Source organism: Pezoporus wallicus, unplaced genomic scaffold (assembly GCF_028554395.1).
Source record: "Pezoporus wallicus isolate ANWC-B61680 ecotype Strahan unplaced genomic scaffold, APGP_CSIRO_Pwel_v1 contig_4901, whole genome shotgun sequence".
NCBI lineage: Eukaryota > Metazoa > Chordata > Aves > Psittaciformes > Psittacidae > Pezoporus > Pezoporus wallicus.
Window position 1 is genome coordinate 2,626,992 of NW_026640354.1, and position 16,829 is coordinate 2,643,820.

At 39.0% G+C, this 16,829-nt stretch overlaps 1 protein-coding gene across 1 annotated transcript in view; it reads left to right on the forward strand.

The window, feature by feature from the left end:
- The first annotated feature begins 837 nt into the window (after positions 1–837).
- COL9A1 (collagen type IX alpha 1 chain) overlaps positions 838–16,829 on the forward strand; it is a 67,768-nt gene continuing 51,776 nt past the window's right edge. The window contains exons 1-5 of the mRNA XM_057418820.1: positions 838–1,069; positions 1,394–1,467; positions 2,823–2,900; positions 3,039–3,171; positions 11,792–12,188. Of these exons, the coding sequence (XP_057274803.1) occupies positions 1,056–1,069; positions 1,394–1,467; positions 2,823–2,900; positions 3,039–3,171; positions 11,792–12,188 (696 nt within the window). The 5' untranslated portion in view covers positions 838–1,055. The remainder of the gene's footprint in view (positions 1,070–1,393; positions 1,468–2,822; positions 2,901–3,038; positions 3,172–11,791; positions 12,189–16,829) is intronic.

Here is a 16,829-nt window from a genome sequence, read left to right on the forward strand (position 1 = left end):
CCTTTCTAGCAATAGACATAAAAGCATGAACAATATTAACACTGGAATTGCCAATACTGGGGATGTGAGTTACAGCAAGTTGGGATGAATGGGGTAGTTATTGCTTCAGACTCTCATCAGACAGCAGAGGTCATTGCATTTGCTAGAGAAGATGAAACCTTGCAAATGTGATGTGTTAGCACAACCTACCACACTTTTCTATACATGCATGAATTTTGACTGTGGTAACTATCAAGACCTCCTGGCTGTTCTTCTCTTTTCCTTGGTCTTTTCATGCATGCAGATTTTAGTCCCTCTCTTTCTTTTTACATACATGTGAGCAAATGTGAATAAATGTCTTTGTGCGTCGAAACATGTAATAGTCTGTAGAAAATGAGTGCTTTATCAATGACAACAGAAGAACAGGAGTCTGCTTAGTAATGCCTATGTGTATTCGTTGAAGAAGTTTGAGTTTAAGCAATGAAAACCCTTTTACATAATAGGTTTTACTCACAATAATCAACTAGGATAACTCCAGCTAGGCTTCTCATGAGACTACTTGGTGAATAAATTAGTGAGCAATGAAAATAACATCTTTATAGGACCAAGGTTCCCTTGTTCTTGAAGCTTTTGGTCTTAACACCACATCAGGGCCACCAGCTTCCTCAAACTGCATGGTCCACATTATTCTTTCATTTTCCTGGCTGAACAACAGACCCCACAATTCAGTGCCTGGCATCAATGAACTCACATTTTCTTAATCTGCCTGCCTTGATGCTGGCACAAGCAGCAGCCTTTTCTGTCTTGCCTTCTTTATATTCAACTGGCTCCAGAGGTCCGCCCTCAGAGCCTGCCAGGACACACACGTCTGTCCAGCCTCCACCTCCTTCCCTTTGCAAGATTAAAACAGACCCAGCAGCCTGCACCTCCCTCCCTGCTGGGTCCTGCATGGGGCAGGAGGAACCGTCTGCAGCCATTGCTTCTCTTTCCTACAGGACTAATGAGAGTGAAGGAGAGTGTGTGACTATATACACTACACATTCACATGAGAGAAACAAAGAAAGCCAGCAGTGAAGATGAAAAACAACTGGTAAGAGAACAAGTAGGATTTGGAGAAATCTGTAAATAAGAGATTAGAATAGTTAAAGCTGTCTTTGCCAGCTGCTGCCTTTGTTATTTGGGTTTATGACAGCATTATATGAAAGAAATAGTAATGGAAAGAGCTTTGTTGACATGTTTTATTATAAGGCAAAAATTAAAAGTTCTCATGTAAAGAAATTGTCTTGTCAAATCTGTTAGTAAATCCTTAACTTTGGGTTTTACACATTTAATGTGCATGGCTCTGAGAAGAAAGTCAATAACAAAATCTGTCAGAAACTACAGATTCATACCAGAGTTTTCTTTCTGTTTACAGGAAAATTACAGCATTCTTTTACTTGTGTAGTTTCCTATGGTCTTTGATCTCAGCAACCATCCAGCACCAATCAAGTAAGGAGACAAACTCTATCTGCATTTCATCTTTCTGTAATTTTGACTATGAAGAGAATTATTCTGGCCTTATTCAACTAAAATCCTGTCTAGCTAGTCACCACAGAAGGGAAGAACTGTCAATGTGTGTGTATATATGTATGTATGCTTATGAGAAAGAGGGTAAAAGGCAAGCGCTGTGTGTGTTATTTTAAACTCACTATTAGATGTATTTTTAAGGTAAGGATTAAAATCTGGGTATAGGTGGTAGATACAGAACACAAACCTCCTCCTGTCTTTCAGCGCTTCCAGTTGGATAGTACTCTGCTACGTGTGGCAACAAACTGTTTCTACTTTATTTGCTAGGCACAAAATGTATATGGCTGGATGCCAGCCATATGTCTCATCAAATAATATAGAATGAGGCCTTTTCTAAGCTGTAACATGTCAACTTGAATGTTCCCTTTAAGTCTATGTTGTCAGAAGGAAACCCACATTTATGATTGAGGCTTTGCAGCACACAAGAGGCTCTCTGTAGGTTAGAAATTAATCTCCAACTTGCACCCTTCATTCTTCCCCATCCAGACTCTACTAACATTTTCCAAGATTGGCCTGGCACTGGACTTGCATATAACTCTTAAACTCTTCAAATAAATGTTTACTTTTCCTTCCTAAAATTATGGGAATCTAGTAGGTTTTTATGCCTATTCGAGACTTTCTGATAATATTCTGAGAAATTTGGTTTCCTCAGACAAATTTATTCTACTTTCCTGTTCAGATCAACAAAGAAAAAGGTCTGTAAATTCTTCTTGCTCCCACCCTATATTTAATAAGTAATCATTCTCTGATCAAATGTGGTACAGAGGAAAGCAGGAACACCTGGAATACCAGGATGGAAAAGATGCCAACAGTTTCTCAACAGCCTCTTTAGTTGGCATGAGGTTTGTTTAAGCTTCCTTGGTCAACTAGGGAGACTGTTGATGTAGGTAACTGGCCTTTTTTTCAAAGTTTGCTTAAACCACCAAAAGTTCCAAACCAAAAAAACTCCTTACACAGCAGGCCTTCTTATGCTACAACTATTTTTCCATAGCTCTGCAAGAGAGCTATTATAAGACTCTCATTTGCAGGTTTGAAAAAATAAATCAGTCAAGTTATATTTTTAAATTTGGAGTTCTCTAGAAACATATGCTTATATTCTTAGACCTCGGGCTTCACTGAGCACTGAGTAGTTTAAATTCTTATATACATATAGTAACTATTATTATTTAGAATTCTATTTAATTCATAATATTCTTACAGTTGCTTCACTTAATGTTTTTAAGGTAATCTGAGGCACTGTGCAGGCACATGGTTAATAAATTCACCCTTTTTTGCAGGACTACCAGTCATTCTGGGTGCCAGTCAGAGAACTGATCTCTGCCCGACAATCAGGATTGGCCAAGATGACTTACCAGGCAAGTAGCATTCTGACTTTCTCAGGGAAAAGCTGCTGTTCAGAAACTTTATGGTTATATTCAGCCCTGTGACTGCATAATTCTCCAAGTAAATTACAATGGAAGTTATATTCTGGACACGTCTATTTTTTCTTGTAGGCTTTGACCTGATTTCTCAGTTTCAAATTGAAAAAGCTGCTTCCCAAGGAATTATCCAGAGAGTAGTGGGCTCCACTTCTCTACAAGTGGCTTATAAATTGGGACCCAATGTAGACTTCAGGATCCCAACCAGGTAATATCCTTTGTTGTTTGACATTTAAATATATACACATATTTTTCAATATATTATCATTTAGGAGACAGATGTCCTTTCCATCTAGATCATCTCATTTGCAAAGCTTTTGGAAGTGGAATGAGGAGTTCAACTTTTTTGTTGTTGCCACCACCAGACCACACTGATTCTATAAAAGCAATTTCAGGGACTTACACTTTCCTCTACCAATGATATTGCTCAGGGTTCCTCAAGATTTGTCAATAAAATGAGTTTCACCTCTACGAAGTGAAGCCAAAAGTTGTTGATGACTTGAAAAGAGAGAGCGCACACTTCTCTGAGGGCACACCTCCCAGGCACGCCTACGGGTTGGGCGGAGAAGAGATTCAGAGCAGTCCTGCAGAGAAGGATTTGGGGTTGTTGGTTGAAGATAAAATGAACATGAGCCAGCAGTGTGCGCTCCCAGTACAGAAAGCCAACTGTATCCTGGGCTGCATCAAAAGGAGCATGACCAGCAGGTCGAAGGAGGTGATCCTGCCCCTCTATTCTGCTCTCATGAGACCTCACTTGGAGTACTGTGTGCAGTTCTGGTGTCCTCAACATAAAAAGGACATGGAACTGTTGGAACAAGTCCAGAGGAGGGCCATGAGGATGATCAGGGGACTGGAACACCTCCCATATGAAGACAGGCTGAGGAAGTTGGGGCTGTTCAGGCTGGAGAAGAGAAGGCTGCATGGAGACCTCATAGCAGCCTTCCAGTATCTGAAGGGGGCCTATAGGGATGCTGGAGAGGGACTCTTCATTAGAGACTGTAGTGATAGGAGAAGGGGTACCGGGTTAAAATTTAAACAGGGGAAGTTTAGATTGGACATAAGGAAGAAGTTCTTTCCTGTGAGGGTGGTGAGGCCCTGGAATAGGTTGCCCAAGGAAGTTGTGAATGCTCCATCCCTCGTGGTATTCAAGGCAGGGTTGGACTGACCCTTGGGTGAGATGGTTTAGTGTGAGGTGTCCCTGCCCATGGCAGGGGGCTTGGAACTAGATGATCTTAAGGTCCTTTCCAGCCCTAACTATTCGATGATTCTATGATTCTATGATAGAATCAAAGAAAAGATAACAGGAGGAGGGTGAGGAATGTTTTCCCAAAACACTGATACAAAGGAATCTATCTGATCATATAAGGACTGCAGAGACAACGTAGGATAGAAACTAATGGTAGGAGTACTCTTTTTTTTTTGTTTCTTTATTTCTTTCTTTTGCGGTAAATGGTACATGCATGTTCCTGACTGATTTATGGTCACTTAATGATAAAACATGAAAATTATTAAACATGTCACAGGCAAGTTGCAATAGGAGACAGGATTTAAGAATCTACTTGCATTTGTTTTGCAGCCCAGGCTTGCTGCCAGTGAAGGAATAGAGACAGTACAGCTGGATAGAGATGTCTTTGCCAGACTGAGGCAAGTCTGGATTCTGGTCCAGCACCTTATGTAATTAAGAATGCCTTAGCAATAAATTGGCAAGGCCTTTAATTGGACTATTGTTCCAGCTAGGAATAATTGGAGTGCAAAATGTTTCTGACATAATCTGGCTATCACTGACAACTTTTCCTTGATGCAGTCCTCCATAGCTTCTACCTTTGTAGCCGTCAAGTTAAGCTAGTTTACAGTTTAACTGGTTGGTTACATTAGATTCGTGGCTAGTTTCCATCCCCGTGGCAAATCAAGGTTGCTACAGCGTAAGTGTGCCTCCAAACACAGATGGCAAATAGGACCTTAATTTCACTAAAAGTTGGAGATACTCAGCTTTTAAACTCATGCTTCATAGTTTAGGAACAGTCAGAACTTCCGAAGTGGTAATATTTTCGTTTTTAAGACTATTTAGGTTTATTGCTATAGGTGGCTCTAGTGAGATATATGCTTGATATACATCAAGCTTATACCAGCAGCTTAAATACACTGTGGTATCTGAGCTGACTACTGCCTCTGGGCTTGTTGGTTGGGTATGGTGCTGTAGTATCATGAATCTACCATATTTTCAAGACACTTGTACTTTCAGTCAACACTGTGCTGTTACACTGCAATGCTACCTCATGGTATAGCTGAAACTTGGCCTTGACTAGAGCTAGTCATCTGCACTCAAGCTAAACGTCTTGTCCTGGGGCATGGATCAAGGCTTGAGTCCTGACAGTGCTCTAGAGCATCAGTGTGCTGCTGCTGTGTGACTGAGCCTGGTCTTGCTGCTCTGCTCCAGAGTTGTTTCGCAGTGTGCCTCTCTCAGTAAGCTGTCTCAGAAAGAGTGAAGTTGGCAGTAATCGACTGAGGCTAACACCACAGGAGAGGAACACCTTAGGCCATTTCCAATAATTTTTTTGAATAACAGAACTCTCCACATTATGTTTATAATGTGTGTGTGTTAGGTGGGGTTTACTGCTATGAATTGGGGATGATGGAATGGCTGACAAGCATTACAGGAATTAGCAAGCTATGCAGAGCACCTCAAAGAAGGCTGAGCATCTTTAATAGCATGGGCATAGCATGGGCTTTCTCAGATCAGGCACTGCAGCAGGCGTAAATCCCTGCTGCATTTCCCTTTGGCCACCCCCCGCTACCCTTTATTCACGCTTCGAGTATTTAACGATAATGCAAATATTTCCTGGGGTACCGGCGGGCAGCAGCTCACGGGGAGGTGAGGGAAGTGGAATGGAGGAAAGGGAGCAAAGAAGGGAGAAGAGGAAAGGACCCGAGGAGAGGGGAATGAAAGGGAGGGGAAGGAGGAGCCACCCCCCACCGCTGAGCTGTCCGTGCCCGTGGTGCTGAAATACCGCCCCGCCCGGGCTGCGCGGGCCACGGGGACCGCGGGAGGCCGAAGGCACGGGTGCTGCTGTAGCTGACGCAGGGCACTCACACGAAGAGTGTAATGCTCCGGTACCTGCCTCCGGCGCTGAGACCTCCTGCTTCGCCAAGAGACAGGGGAGGCAAAAGTAGAGTGAGTTTGGAAAAACTGTTCCCCAGGTGGGTAGCTGACATAGGCACGAAGGCCCCCATGCCATAGAGACACAGGGGAGGGACCCTCAATAAGGACGTCAGGCAGCAGCAGGCTCTGCGCGCTTGCTCTGCTGCAGAGATCTCCTCTCACACCTTTGTTAATGAGCAACCATATTAGTACCAGGTAACCCAAACAGCCGTGGACAGTGTCTTCTCTTGCCTTATGAAATAGGGAGCGGTCTTCTTAAGAAAGCCCATTCCCTGGCATAAGCCTTTCTAGGCTTTTGAAGAAGAGATAAGGAGGTGCGCACATGCATCGGAATGGCAAGCAAGCCAACTGAAATATTAGCACAGAGGGCTTGCCTGACTGTCACTGTTCAGTCAGTACTTACCACAGATAGCAAAATGATTTCTTAAACTAGCATATGATCATTGTACTAAGGCAGACAAGCCCCTGTTGAGATGGTTATGGCACTGGAAGGAGAGCTTAGGTGGTCACTGCTCAGTGTATTTGTTCAGTATTTGCTGTAGCAATAGCTTATGCCTTGAAAAGCTCATGTAGCTTCCTTAAAGCACTACTAAATTGTAGCTTGGTCTTTTTGCTGCTTAGCATACTTGCCAAGGTCCAGCAGAATGACTGCGTATAACTCTTGACTTTAGCTTCTCCCCATCATGTAAATAAATTCCCATTGGCTACCCCTTCTATTGTAAGGGATATACTGTAGGCTATCCCTATAGGCTAGGGATTCTATAGGCTATCCCTTCAGAGTAAAATCTGCTGAAGAACCATATACATGTTCTTCATGTAATAAGAAACTGCCATGACTCATACCCATTGCCTCTGACACAGTGAACCTGTCATTTTTTAATTTAATATATGTACCTGTTGTAGATGTCCAAGAGTTAGTAAATACAAAATTATTACCATTAATTTGGATAATAATGGTGTTGATTTTTAATTGCAAGGTTAGCACAAAGGAGTATGTTCATGATATGTTTTCATATGGGGGAAAAGAGCTATCTATCTTCAGGTACTGGATGAAATCTTAATCCTTTGGCTTCACAAATGCAGCTGTCACATCACAAAGCCCCCATGTCCACATGGATAAATTAATGCCAGGGAACATTCCAAGGCGTTCACACTTGATGATCTATACTGTTAAAATATTAGAAAAGACCTTGGCATGCTTTGAGTCCAGACTAGTTAGCACTCTTTAAAGAATTCCTGGGCACAGCCTGGCAGCTAACATAAGCCATGGACAATTCCCAATATGCGGCTTGTATGCAGTCATCATATTTTGGAAGTAAGATGTTTAAACTTTTTCATGCCAGCTGAACTTAGTATCAGAGAAAAGTCCTGGGCATACTGATGGATCCATAGGCTACCTATGGATCCAAAAATGATGTCCCTTTGCATCATCCTCACCTCTGCCAAAAGTAAACAACAACATAAAAATTGAAGACACCTTTTGAACAGTGTTTATATTTGGGGCAGTGGTGTACTGCAGACCACTTTAACACATGACATGACAAGCACAATGTGGTAAGAAATTATAAAATGAAGGCAGGAAGTTTATAAAGCTTTATCAGTAAGCTTGGAACATCCAGAGAATTTCATAGGCTGAATTCCTGTTTTTTCCTTTGGGAATAATGCTCTTCTGTGAAGTAATGTTCCCCAAATGCATATGCCTGAAGGTCTGGCTTTCTAATTCCAGCCACCAAAGTTCTTGAGATGCTTTTCCTTTTGCATTATGACTAAGATATCTTACATAGATATTGATGATGACAAATGGTAGTGGGAAAGACCAAATGCAGCTAAGAAGCTAATTAGGTCATAAGAAATAATTAGCTCAGAACTGTATGTTTCTGAAGAATAGAGATCAAAGGAGGGCAGTGAGTCCTAACAAATAACTTCTGTCTAATGACTTAGGACAGTTGCTTTTAAAAATGCTTAGCTAGGTTTGAGTGCTGTTTTTTATATGGTGGCTGCCAGATAGTGCCTGCCAGGTCAGCTAGGACTCTAGGAGGCTTCAGGAGGTGCAGATACAAGTGTCACCAGCTTGAGCAAAGGAACCTGGGGCTATGATAGTGCATTATCATGTGGTTGGCCAGAAAAGTTTCGACACCAAACGCTAGTAGGTTGTACTAACATTTCTAAAATCTTTATTTAGCAAGGATGATGTCCATTATCTCAATAGACAATAATGCTCACCTAGTAAATTAACTTTTAAAGAAACAGGCTTAACAAAATCAGCACTTACTTTAGTAGCAGTATTCAGGTCAGTATATAGCTAACCTTTTAATGTACTCTGCTGCTTTTGATGAATCCTGAAATCAGTGGGATTACTCAGAGCTTGCACCACCTAGTCAGGTGACTTGTCTTGGTTATATCGGTGCTTTTGTAGAATCATGGAATCATAGAATAGTTAGGGTTGGAAAGGACCTTAAGATCACCAAGTTCCAACCCTCCTGCCATGGGCAGGAACACCTCACACTAAACCATGTCACCTAAGGTAGGTAGGACTTAGCTTTGAAATATCAAAGAAATCTTCCTGGTAAGCATTCAGGCTACAGGATTGATAAGAGTCTTAGGTGTCTCTTAGGCTTTTATGAAAAAGATTAAAAGAAAATAAGTAAGTAAGGAAAAATGCTCTGATGGCTTATATGCCTGTCAGTTTTAAGGGGTTAGGAAATCAGTCAGGACTGAATTTGGTCTTTCTGCTTGACATATTTTGTCATATTAATTCTTCTTTTTCTCACTTGCCTGATTCTAAATTTAAAATTGTTTGATTTCCTTCCATAAAATAGTGGAATTGGAAACATATATGTTAAAAATAATGTACTGAAGTAAGTTAAGTGCTTACATAGATAGCAGCTTTTGCAGTGAGATGAAGGAATAACTTCTCTACAATTATTTATTTAAATATCATGGTAAATCTGCTGTGGTTTCCAAGTATTTAGCATTTTAAGCTGCTAACTTCAATAGAATTTTATTTATGTAAGGATTACAGGCTCTGTGAAAAACTGTGCACTAAAATACACTGAAACCACTAAAGCCAATGGAATAGCTTTTATTACTGTTGGAATAACTGAGGTGAGAATCTGTTTCTGCATTACTTGAAGAATTAGAGGTATAAATCTTACACAGTAACAGCTCCCTGTAGAGTACCTTTCTGGCAATAGGTCATGCTGTGCTTCATTATGTTGAGTCACATTGCTGATACCAAGTCTTTAGTGTAAAGTCAGCAGCTCTTCTGATTGGTTATTGAAAGCTTTTTAAAAAGTGAATATTTAAACATGGTGTTGCAGTGAGTTTGTATCTACTGTTTTCTTATAATTACATTTATCATTTAGTTTTCTCTTACTAGTGTTGAAAGTTCTTATACAATTTCTGCCCTTTGTATGCCACTTGAAAAAGTTGACATATTTATTTTCTACTTTAATTTCTGAAAAAGAAGGAGGACCATTATGGTGGCTTGTAAAGGACAAACACTATAGTTAAATATGGTGCAAAATGTCATCAGTATTGCCATGACAGCAAAGCTTAGGGCAGAGAAAGCATGAAAACCTCTCCTCAGAGGATCTGGGATTAGTATTGTGTCCTTTAGCTGCACAGCTCAGCGTATCCGATTCCCTGGAGTCACTGAACTTAAGAAAGTGGAGTATCACAGAGAGGCTAGTTAAAAAATTACCTAACAATATCACCTACAGTATGGTAGTAGGAAAACCAGCTCTTGTTCAAGAGCAAATGGCGAGTAACTGAAGAGGTTAGTGACTCAGATGAGCTAATATTTTAGCAATAGAAGAGATTGAAATACTTATTTAAGGAATATTATAGAGCGAGAAGGACACAGAGAGCCATAAAAGACATGCTGAACTGGATCAGCAGCTTAGTAACAGTGAATGTGTGTCTGGACAGGGGAAGAGAGTATCTTACTGGAGCAGGAAAGAGTATATAATCATGTTGTGTAAGCTAGAAGCCTGATGCAAGGAAGTATAGTGGATAACAGTAAACACTGGAAAGCATTCAGAACAGGAGGAAATGTCCATACATTAACATTTGCATTTGAGGTGGCCAGACACAAACTGAAACAAACAATGAGAGAACACATTAGATAAAACCCTATAAAAAAGCGCCAGCTGCGACAGATGACTGCATCTGCAGTCAATAGAGACACAAGTCATAGAAAATAACGGACAGTTTAAAGATACTGGCAAGGAACCCCTTCTTCCACTTTGCGTATCCCCAAGGTATCTTGTGAGATAACCTTCCAGCTAAACCTTCCCCTTCCTCATACACCAGCTTTCAGGTGTATATAATGTCTCTTGAAGAAAAAGTAATAAAAACAACGGTTCAGGTAGTATGTAATACTGCCCGAATTCGGGTACAAAATCAGATGAAGCTGCCAGGCTTGTTCTGGTCCTTACTGAAATCTTACTGAGGCTGTGCCGTCGCCTGCTGGAACACGATTGCATTACAGCTTTGGACACACACCAAACTGCAAACTGGAGATTTTATCTGGAAGTACCCTCTTACTAAATTAGTAATCATCAAGCATACGGAATCAGAACTAATTTATGCAATTTTTTTTTCTTTTTCCTTTTTTTGTGGTTTGCCTTTTTTTTTTCTTTTCCCCTTAGCCTAGAGCCTGAGGTTCACTAATGTTGGCTAAATTGCTGCTGAGATAGGCTTGGTCTGCCATTCAAAAATAATCTTTGTTCAAAATGCCTACTTGCCTGAGAAGTTATTTTAATGAATGCTGATGGCAAAATAGCTCTGCATGTCTCTATACTTAATGAATTTATTCAAATACAAGTTATTAAATGTTAATAAATGGTAACAAATTTATTGATGTCAGCTGGATTATGACATTAAAATTTTACAATCCATTGCATATAAGAAGGCATATTTCTTAAATACTCTACTGCATTCACTGACACATTTGGAATAAAGAATTGCATCACTGCTTTGAACGGTGACATAGCCAGTTGAACTTGTGTTTCTAAATCTCACATGTAATAGGAGTTGCAAAAGAATGAAACATTTTATGTGACAAACCTATTCCCTGCTACTTGTAGTCTTGTGGTTGAATGTCACAGGACATATGTTTAGCGTGGGTTCTTACTATGCATGCATTTGCCATGAAAGTTTTGTTGAATGATTTCTGATGAAGCAATAGCTAATACATTAACAAAATGGTTATCGTCAGGCTGAACAAGAAAATACATTTGCAAAAGGCATTCTTATGCCTTCAAAACGAAATGAGATCTGTACTAAGTGGTCAATTAAAAAGTCAGACTATGTTGATTGATTTGGTAAGTATAACAGTAGGAAACAGCATAATTGCCAGATACCCTTTCTAAATCTGAAGTAGGAGTCTGCTGTTGCTCCATTCATTACACTTACAAAGGGTTATCATAAATATTGTACAATGTTGGAAGAGCCCATATTTCTGAACCAGTTCCTGTTGCCATCATCAACACTAATGACTCAAAAGGACATCCCATTTTGGGACTCTGCATGCAGAAAGAGCACTGATAAAAGCATGGCTGAAATACGTTTCAGCTGAGAAACTGTTCCTCGTTACTCTGTGGTGATGTGTGGAGCTTTTCAGAACAAATACACAACAAATTAACTGTATTTTGATCCTACACAGTGCCATATATTCCAATGGATTGCCAGATGAATATTCCTTTCTAACTACTTTTCGGATGACTGGGGCCACACTTCAGAAATACTGGACTATTTGGCAGATTCAGGATTCTTCAGGAAAAGAACAAGTTGGAGTAGATCTTAATGGTCAAATGAAAAGTGTTGAGTTTTCTTATAAAGCAGCAGATGGAAGCCTCCAAACTGCATCATTTTTGCATTTGCCTTTCTTGTTTGATTCCCAATGGCACAAGCTTATGATAAGCGTGGAAGCAAACAGTGTCACACTTTTTATTGACTGTATTAAAATAGAATCCTTAAACATAAAGCCAAAATCGAAAATCAGCATTGATGGGTTTGCTGTGCTTGGAAAACTTAAAAATAATCCTCAAATTTCAGTTCCGGTAAGTTCCAAAATATTTTATTACTGCCAAAAGTGTTTTATTGGATCTTTACACTTAACAATTTTTTTGTGGAATGGATCTTCAAATGTTTTCTGAGAACAAAAATGGAAGAAAATAACAGCTCCCTGGCATGTAAGTACTAGCTTTGCTTTTAAAATTTTGCACATATACCCATGTAAGGTAAGAGATGACCCTGATGTCTTATGTCTCTGTTTCAATAATGAAATTTCTCAGACATCCACACGTTTGTCAATGGATTTTGCTCTGTTTGGATGTATCACTTGGGTGTTCATCTGCTTATCTCATATGTGGAGCTTGATCTAGAAGGAAGTCTCAGGACATGGATCTGTGGGCTGTACTTCACACCAAAGAGAGCAAAACATTTGCTGAGCAAGAACTGGGACTCCTCTCATATGTGTGCATTGACCATCAGCTAGAGATAATTAGATGTTTCACTGGCAGAATAAATACTTTAAATCCTTAATAGAAAGGGAATATCTCCTGTAAGTGAGATGATTGACAGAGGTTCTTTTTGATATACTCTGATGTTCACACAGGAAGTGAGCCCACATTTAAATCTTAGAGCTACATGACTGACTTGGAGTAGACAGTGAACCTCTCGTTTATGACTCCAATGAGGGATCTGTGTAACATCAGAGACTAGATCCAGTCCAAGCGAAGGTCTCAACAGAGCTGAGACAAACCCCACCGTTTCCACAATAGCTTCTGGTGGCTAGCCCAGGACAGCTCACCCCCCATTTCATGGCTGCTGTGACCCCCTTTGTTAGATATATGACCTTCTGTGTTCATTGTAGTAGGCACCTAAACTCACTATGGAGTGCTCTCTTATTCTGTATAGCAAGAGTAGGCAGTCAAATACTTATTCTGTATCCTGTTAGTGGATTTAATGCTGAAGATATCCTCTTCATGCTACTACATTGCAAGGAGATTTCTTTTGATGGGTAAATACTGAATGATTTTGTGCCTTTCAATGAAGAAGACTAAATATGGAAAACCTCAGGGATTTTATTATTTGATTATCTGATCTGGTTCCTGAGATGAGCAAGTAAGGTAAGACACATACAAAGGGATATACCTGTAATTTCTGACAAAAATACCAAACAACTGTATCTGTCAAATAGCATTTTGGCTTTCAGACATCCATCAAAGTGTTTTCTTGACTAGTGTTTTTTCAGCTACTGAGTTACAATGCACTTTATGCTGAATAATGTGACAGTTTTGTCACTGTAGCACTAAATGACATTTAAGACTTTGGGAATGCTATTTCTGAATTCACTCTGTAAATTAAAAGAATATAGTTCCAAAATACAGTCGAAAAAATGCAGAAAATATTGCAAAGTTCCTTTCCAAAGTTATTTACCAAGGCTCCTGTTTAAGTGTGTTAAGAGCAAAAATATGAATGGTAATGTGTGTATATATATATATAAAAAAGTATCTTTTATATATATAGGATATCCTATCCTATAGGATACTCATTTCAAAACAAGTTGAATGGTAAAAAAGAATCAGCTAATTAACATAGCATAATCATTTTCCACATCCCTACACTGAAGGTTTTCTTCAACTTTGAAATAAAAAGAGTGCTGACATAGAACCTTTTAAGTATATTTCATGTTGACTGTAAAAAATGTGACCACAGGATAATCAGCACTGCATAAGCTTGAAAGGGGAAATGTTGCAAAAAAATAAGTTTCGAATGCTTCATCACCTCTGTATGTACAGGTTACTATATTGCACTGGATAGAAATCACTTTTACTTGAAAAATTTTGGCAGAAAGCTGCCCCAGATATCTGACAGTGGCTCTCTAGTGTGCTGCTATAGATGTGAATTAGGAAATATCAACAGCTGAAAAGTTATATTAACTCTGTTCGAAACAAAAGTTAATCTTTAAAAATGTCACTCAAAAGTAATCATCTGGATCTGATAATGTAAGGATTAGCTGCATACATGTCTTAGCTTTACTAACTGGTCTGGGGGATGCCTTTGGATGAATGTATGGGATGATGAAAACATTACATATTCTATACATGCTACTAGGATGAAAAAATCTATCACAATGTTGCATTTCTCTTTGGAAAGGTACTTAGATTAAATGCACAGAGAGTTATAGGTATTAACATAATAGTATTACAACACCTAGTGCATAGTGCTACAGTAAACCATGCTCCCAAGCTAAACACAGAGTCATTCACACAAAAAACAAGGAGGGTTCCTGGTGTCTGTTGAAGCAGTGATTTGAAATGGCAACCTACATACTAGGAGAAAGATGTGGTATTGAGGTCACCTCAGCAAGAACTTGGACTTCTCCCCCTTCTCTGTTGGTGCTCTGGCTGAACTTTGGCTAGGATTAAAGAATGAAAAACAGCAGAAGAAATCTGGAATTTCATCCCACCTCCTCTCCAGCCCATGTTTTGCAGACACATGCTTTTTTTAGGAAGGTATGAGGAACACTGATTACCGTAGACTCTTCACACAGTGGTGAGGGAAGAATGTCTAGCATTAAAATCAGCCACATCTGTGTTTAAGCACATATAACATTAGGCACTAGTGTGAAGCTACATTATGTATAGGACACACTTCTTCAATGATGAAAGGACAAAATGGAATTAAGCCATTTTTATAATTCACCACTTCACGCACAAAATATTTGTTTATGCCTTTAGCATGTTTCTGGGAATATTCAGTTATATTTACTGTATTTCTGTATAACAGAAAAGATAGAGCCGATGCCTGCAAAGGAGAAGGTGTTAACTCTGGTAACCTAAATGTTTTCTTCCAATTCCTTCCTGTATACAAATAATCTTTGAGATTTGCAACAACGGCAACGTGAAAAAAAAACCACAAGACAAAAAAGTCAAATCTATGCATAAGGTAGACCTTAAACAGGAATGTGGGACATATTTTTTAAGGAAAAAAAAAAACCAAAACCAAACTTCTGGAACAAATTACAAGGCAAGGAAGAACAGACGCATCACATTACAGTTTAAGCTGAGTTTGGATGTCTGAAAATACACTTTAATTCAGACAGACCTGTGGGCTTGACATAGGACTCACTAGACTATATTGCATAGCCTATGCTATGTAGCCAAAAATGACAATAAGTAGTGATCCAAACAGATATAAAAATGTAAATGTAGGAAGACCATATTCACTGAAACTAGGATAAAGAAATTACACAATCTGATGGACTAGTAATTTTAAAATGGCTGTTTCCATTGCACAAGTTTCTGGTTTAGCCTGTGTATTTAGTTTCTCTTTAAATTGAGTAAATAAATCTATCTTTGGGTATATTCTAGGTTTATCCTTCAACTTGCTTCACTAAATTCAGTTTAATCATCTTAGTAGTCTTGATTATTTAATATGTACCAGGCACAATTTCTGATTTCTTTCTAGGCATTGTTAAAGTATATTACTTGCAGTGTTATAACTTTTAAAGGACATACATTTTCTGTTTCTTCTTCTTCCTTTTTTTTTTCCCCCCAGTATTCTGAGCGCTCTATTTATCTTGCAGAATAGGTCAGCTTCTTGTAGGTGCACTGCAATAGCTGTCATTTTAGAAGAGAATCTTTATTGCTTGTTCTTATGATTGCCTAGGAGAGTAATAGAGTTCCATTAGAAACTACAGCTTGCCTTTGAGCCTTTACAAAGGCTCAGAAGAATGTGTTATGGAGGGCAAATTTTTGCAGATTTACAGCTGCAGTTATCTTTTTCTAGATAAAAAAGAACATAGTTCTTTTTATCTAAAAGTAATTCAAATAATCCACTATAAAATCTAAGCAATATTATCATTTCAAAACTGAAAAGGAACTTATTTCCTAAATCATGTGTTTGTTATAGAAAGGTAAGGCCATTCATTTCTTATTGCTCAAAGACTAACTGCTGTGAAATTATATACACTGCCTTAGTTTCTGCAATTTCAGAGGCAGTGCCCAGATTTTCTCACAATAGACACTAAGCACTTTGCTAGAAGTGATTCTTGGTCATTATTTAACTGACATTTAATGTTGCTAACTAGTTCAGGGCAGCTACATGACTTAATATCTAAGAGGAAACTGCATATTAGCATTTGCTGAATAGGGATTAACTTACACCAGAGAACAGATTGGGTCCATGTACTGTAAAAAGTCAGATCTCATTTTTTTTTCACCTTGTGAAAACTCACATTTAGAAAGCTGAATCCTTGCTATGGGAAGTCAAATAACACCAGAATTCACTCTACTGATCTATGGCATGAAAAAAGATGCAAGGAAAGAAATGCTTTAAAAACCTATTAGAGAGATGTAGGAAAATGGATAAAATAAATTAAAAATAGCTGTAGAATTAGACATGTTTATGTGTGGCTTATTCTTGGTCACTTAAAAGTACAATGGATAGTAGACTACCCTTAGAACAATTAGATGTCATTGATATGAGGGTCACAGTTTCCCTTCAAGCCTATGGTATTGCTAAAAGCTTTCCTGAGACTGATGCTATACTGAAAATACTGCCCTAGATATTTAGGTCTTACATACATCTTAACATTCACCTCCATTGTCTAAAGCGCTAATAAGACAAGTGAATTGCATAGCTGATACTGAGATGTGCAAAGCTGTGGGCATTTACAGGCAGTTCCATTGAAC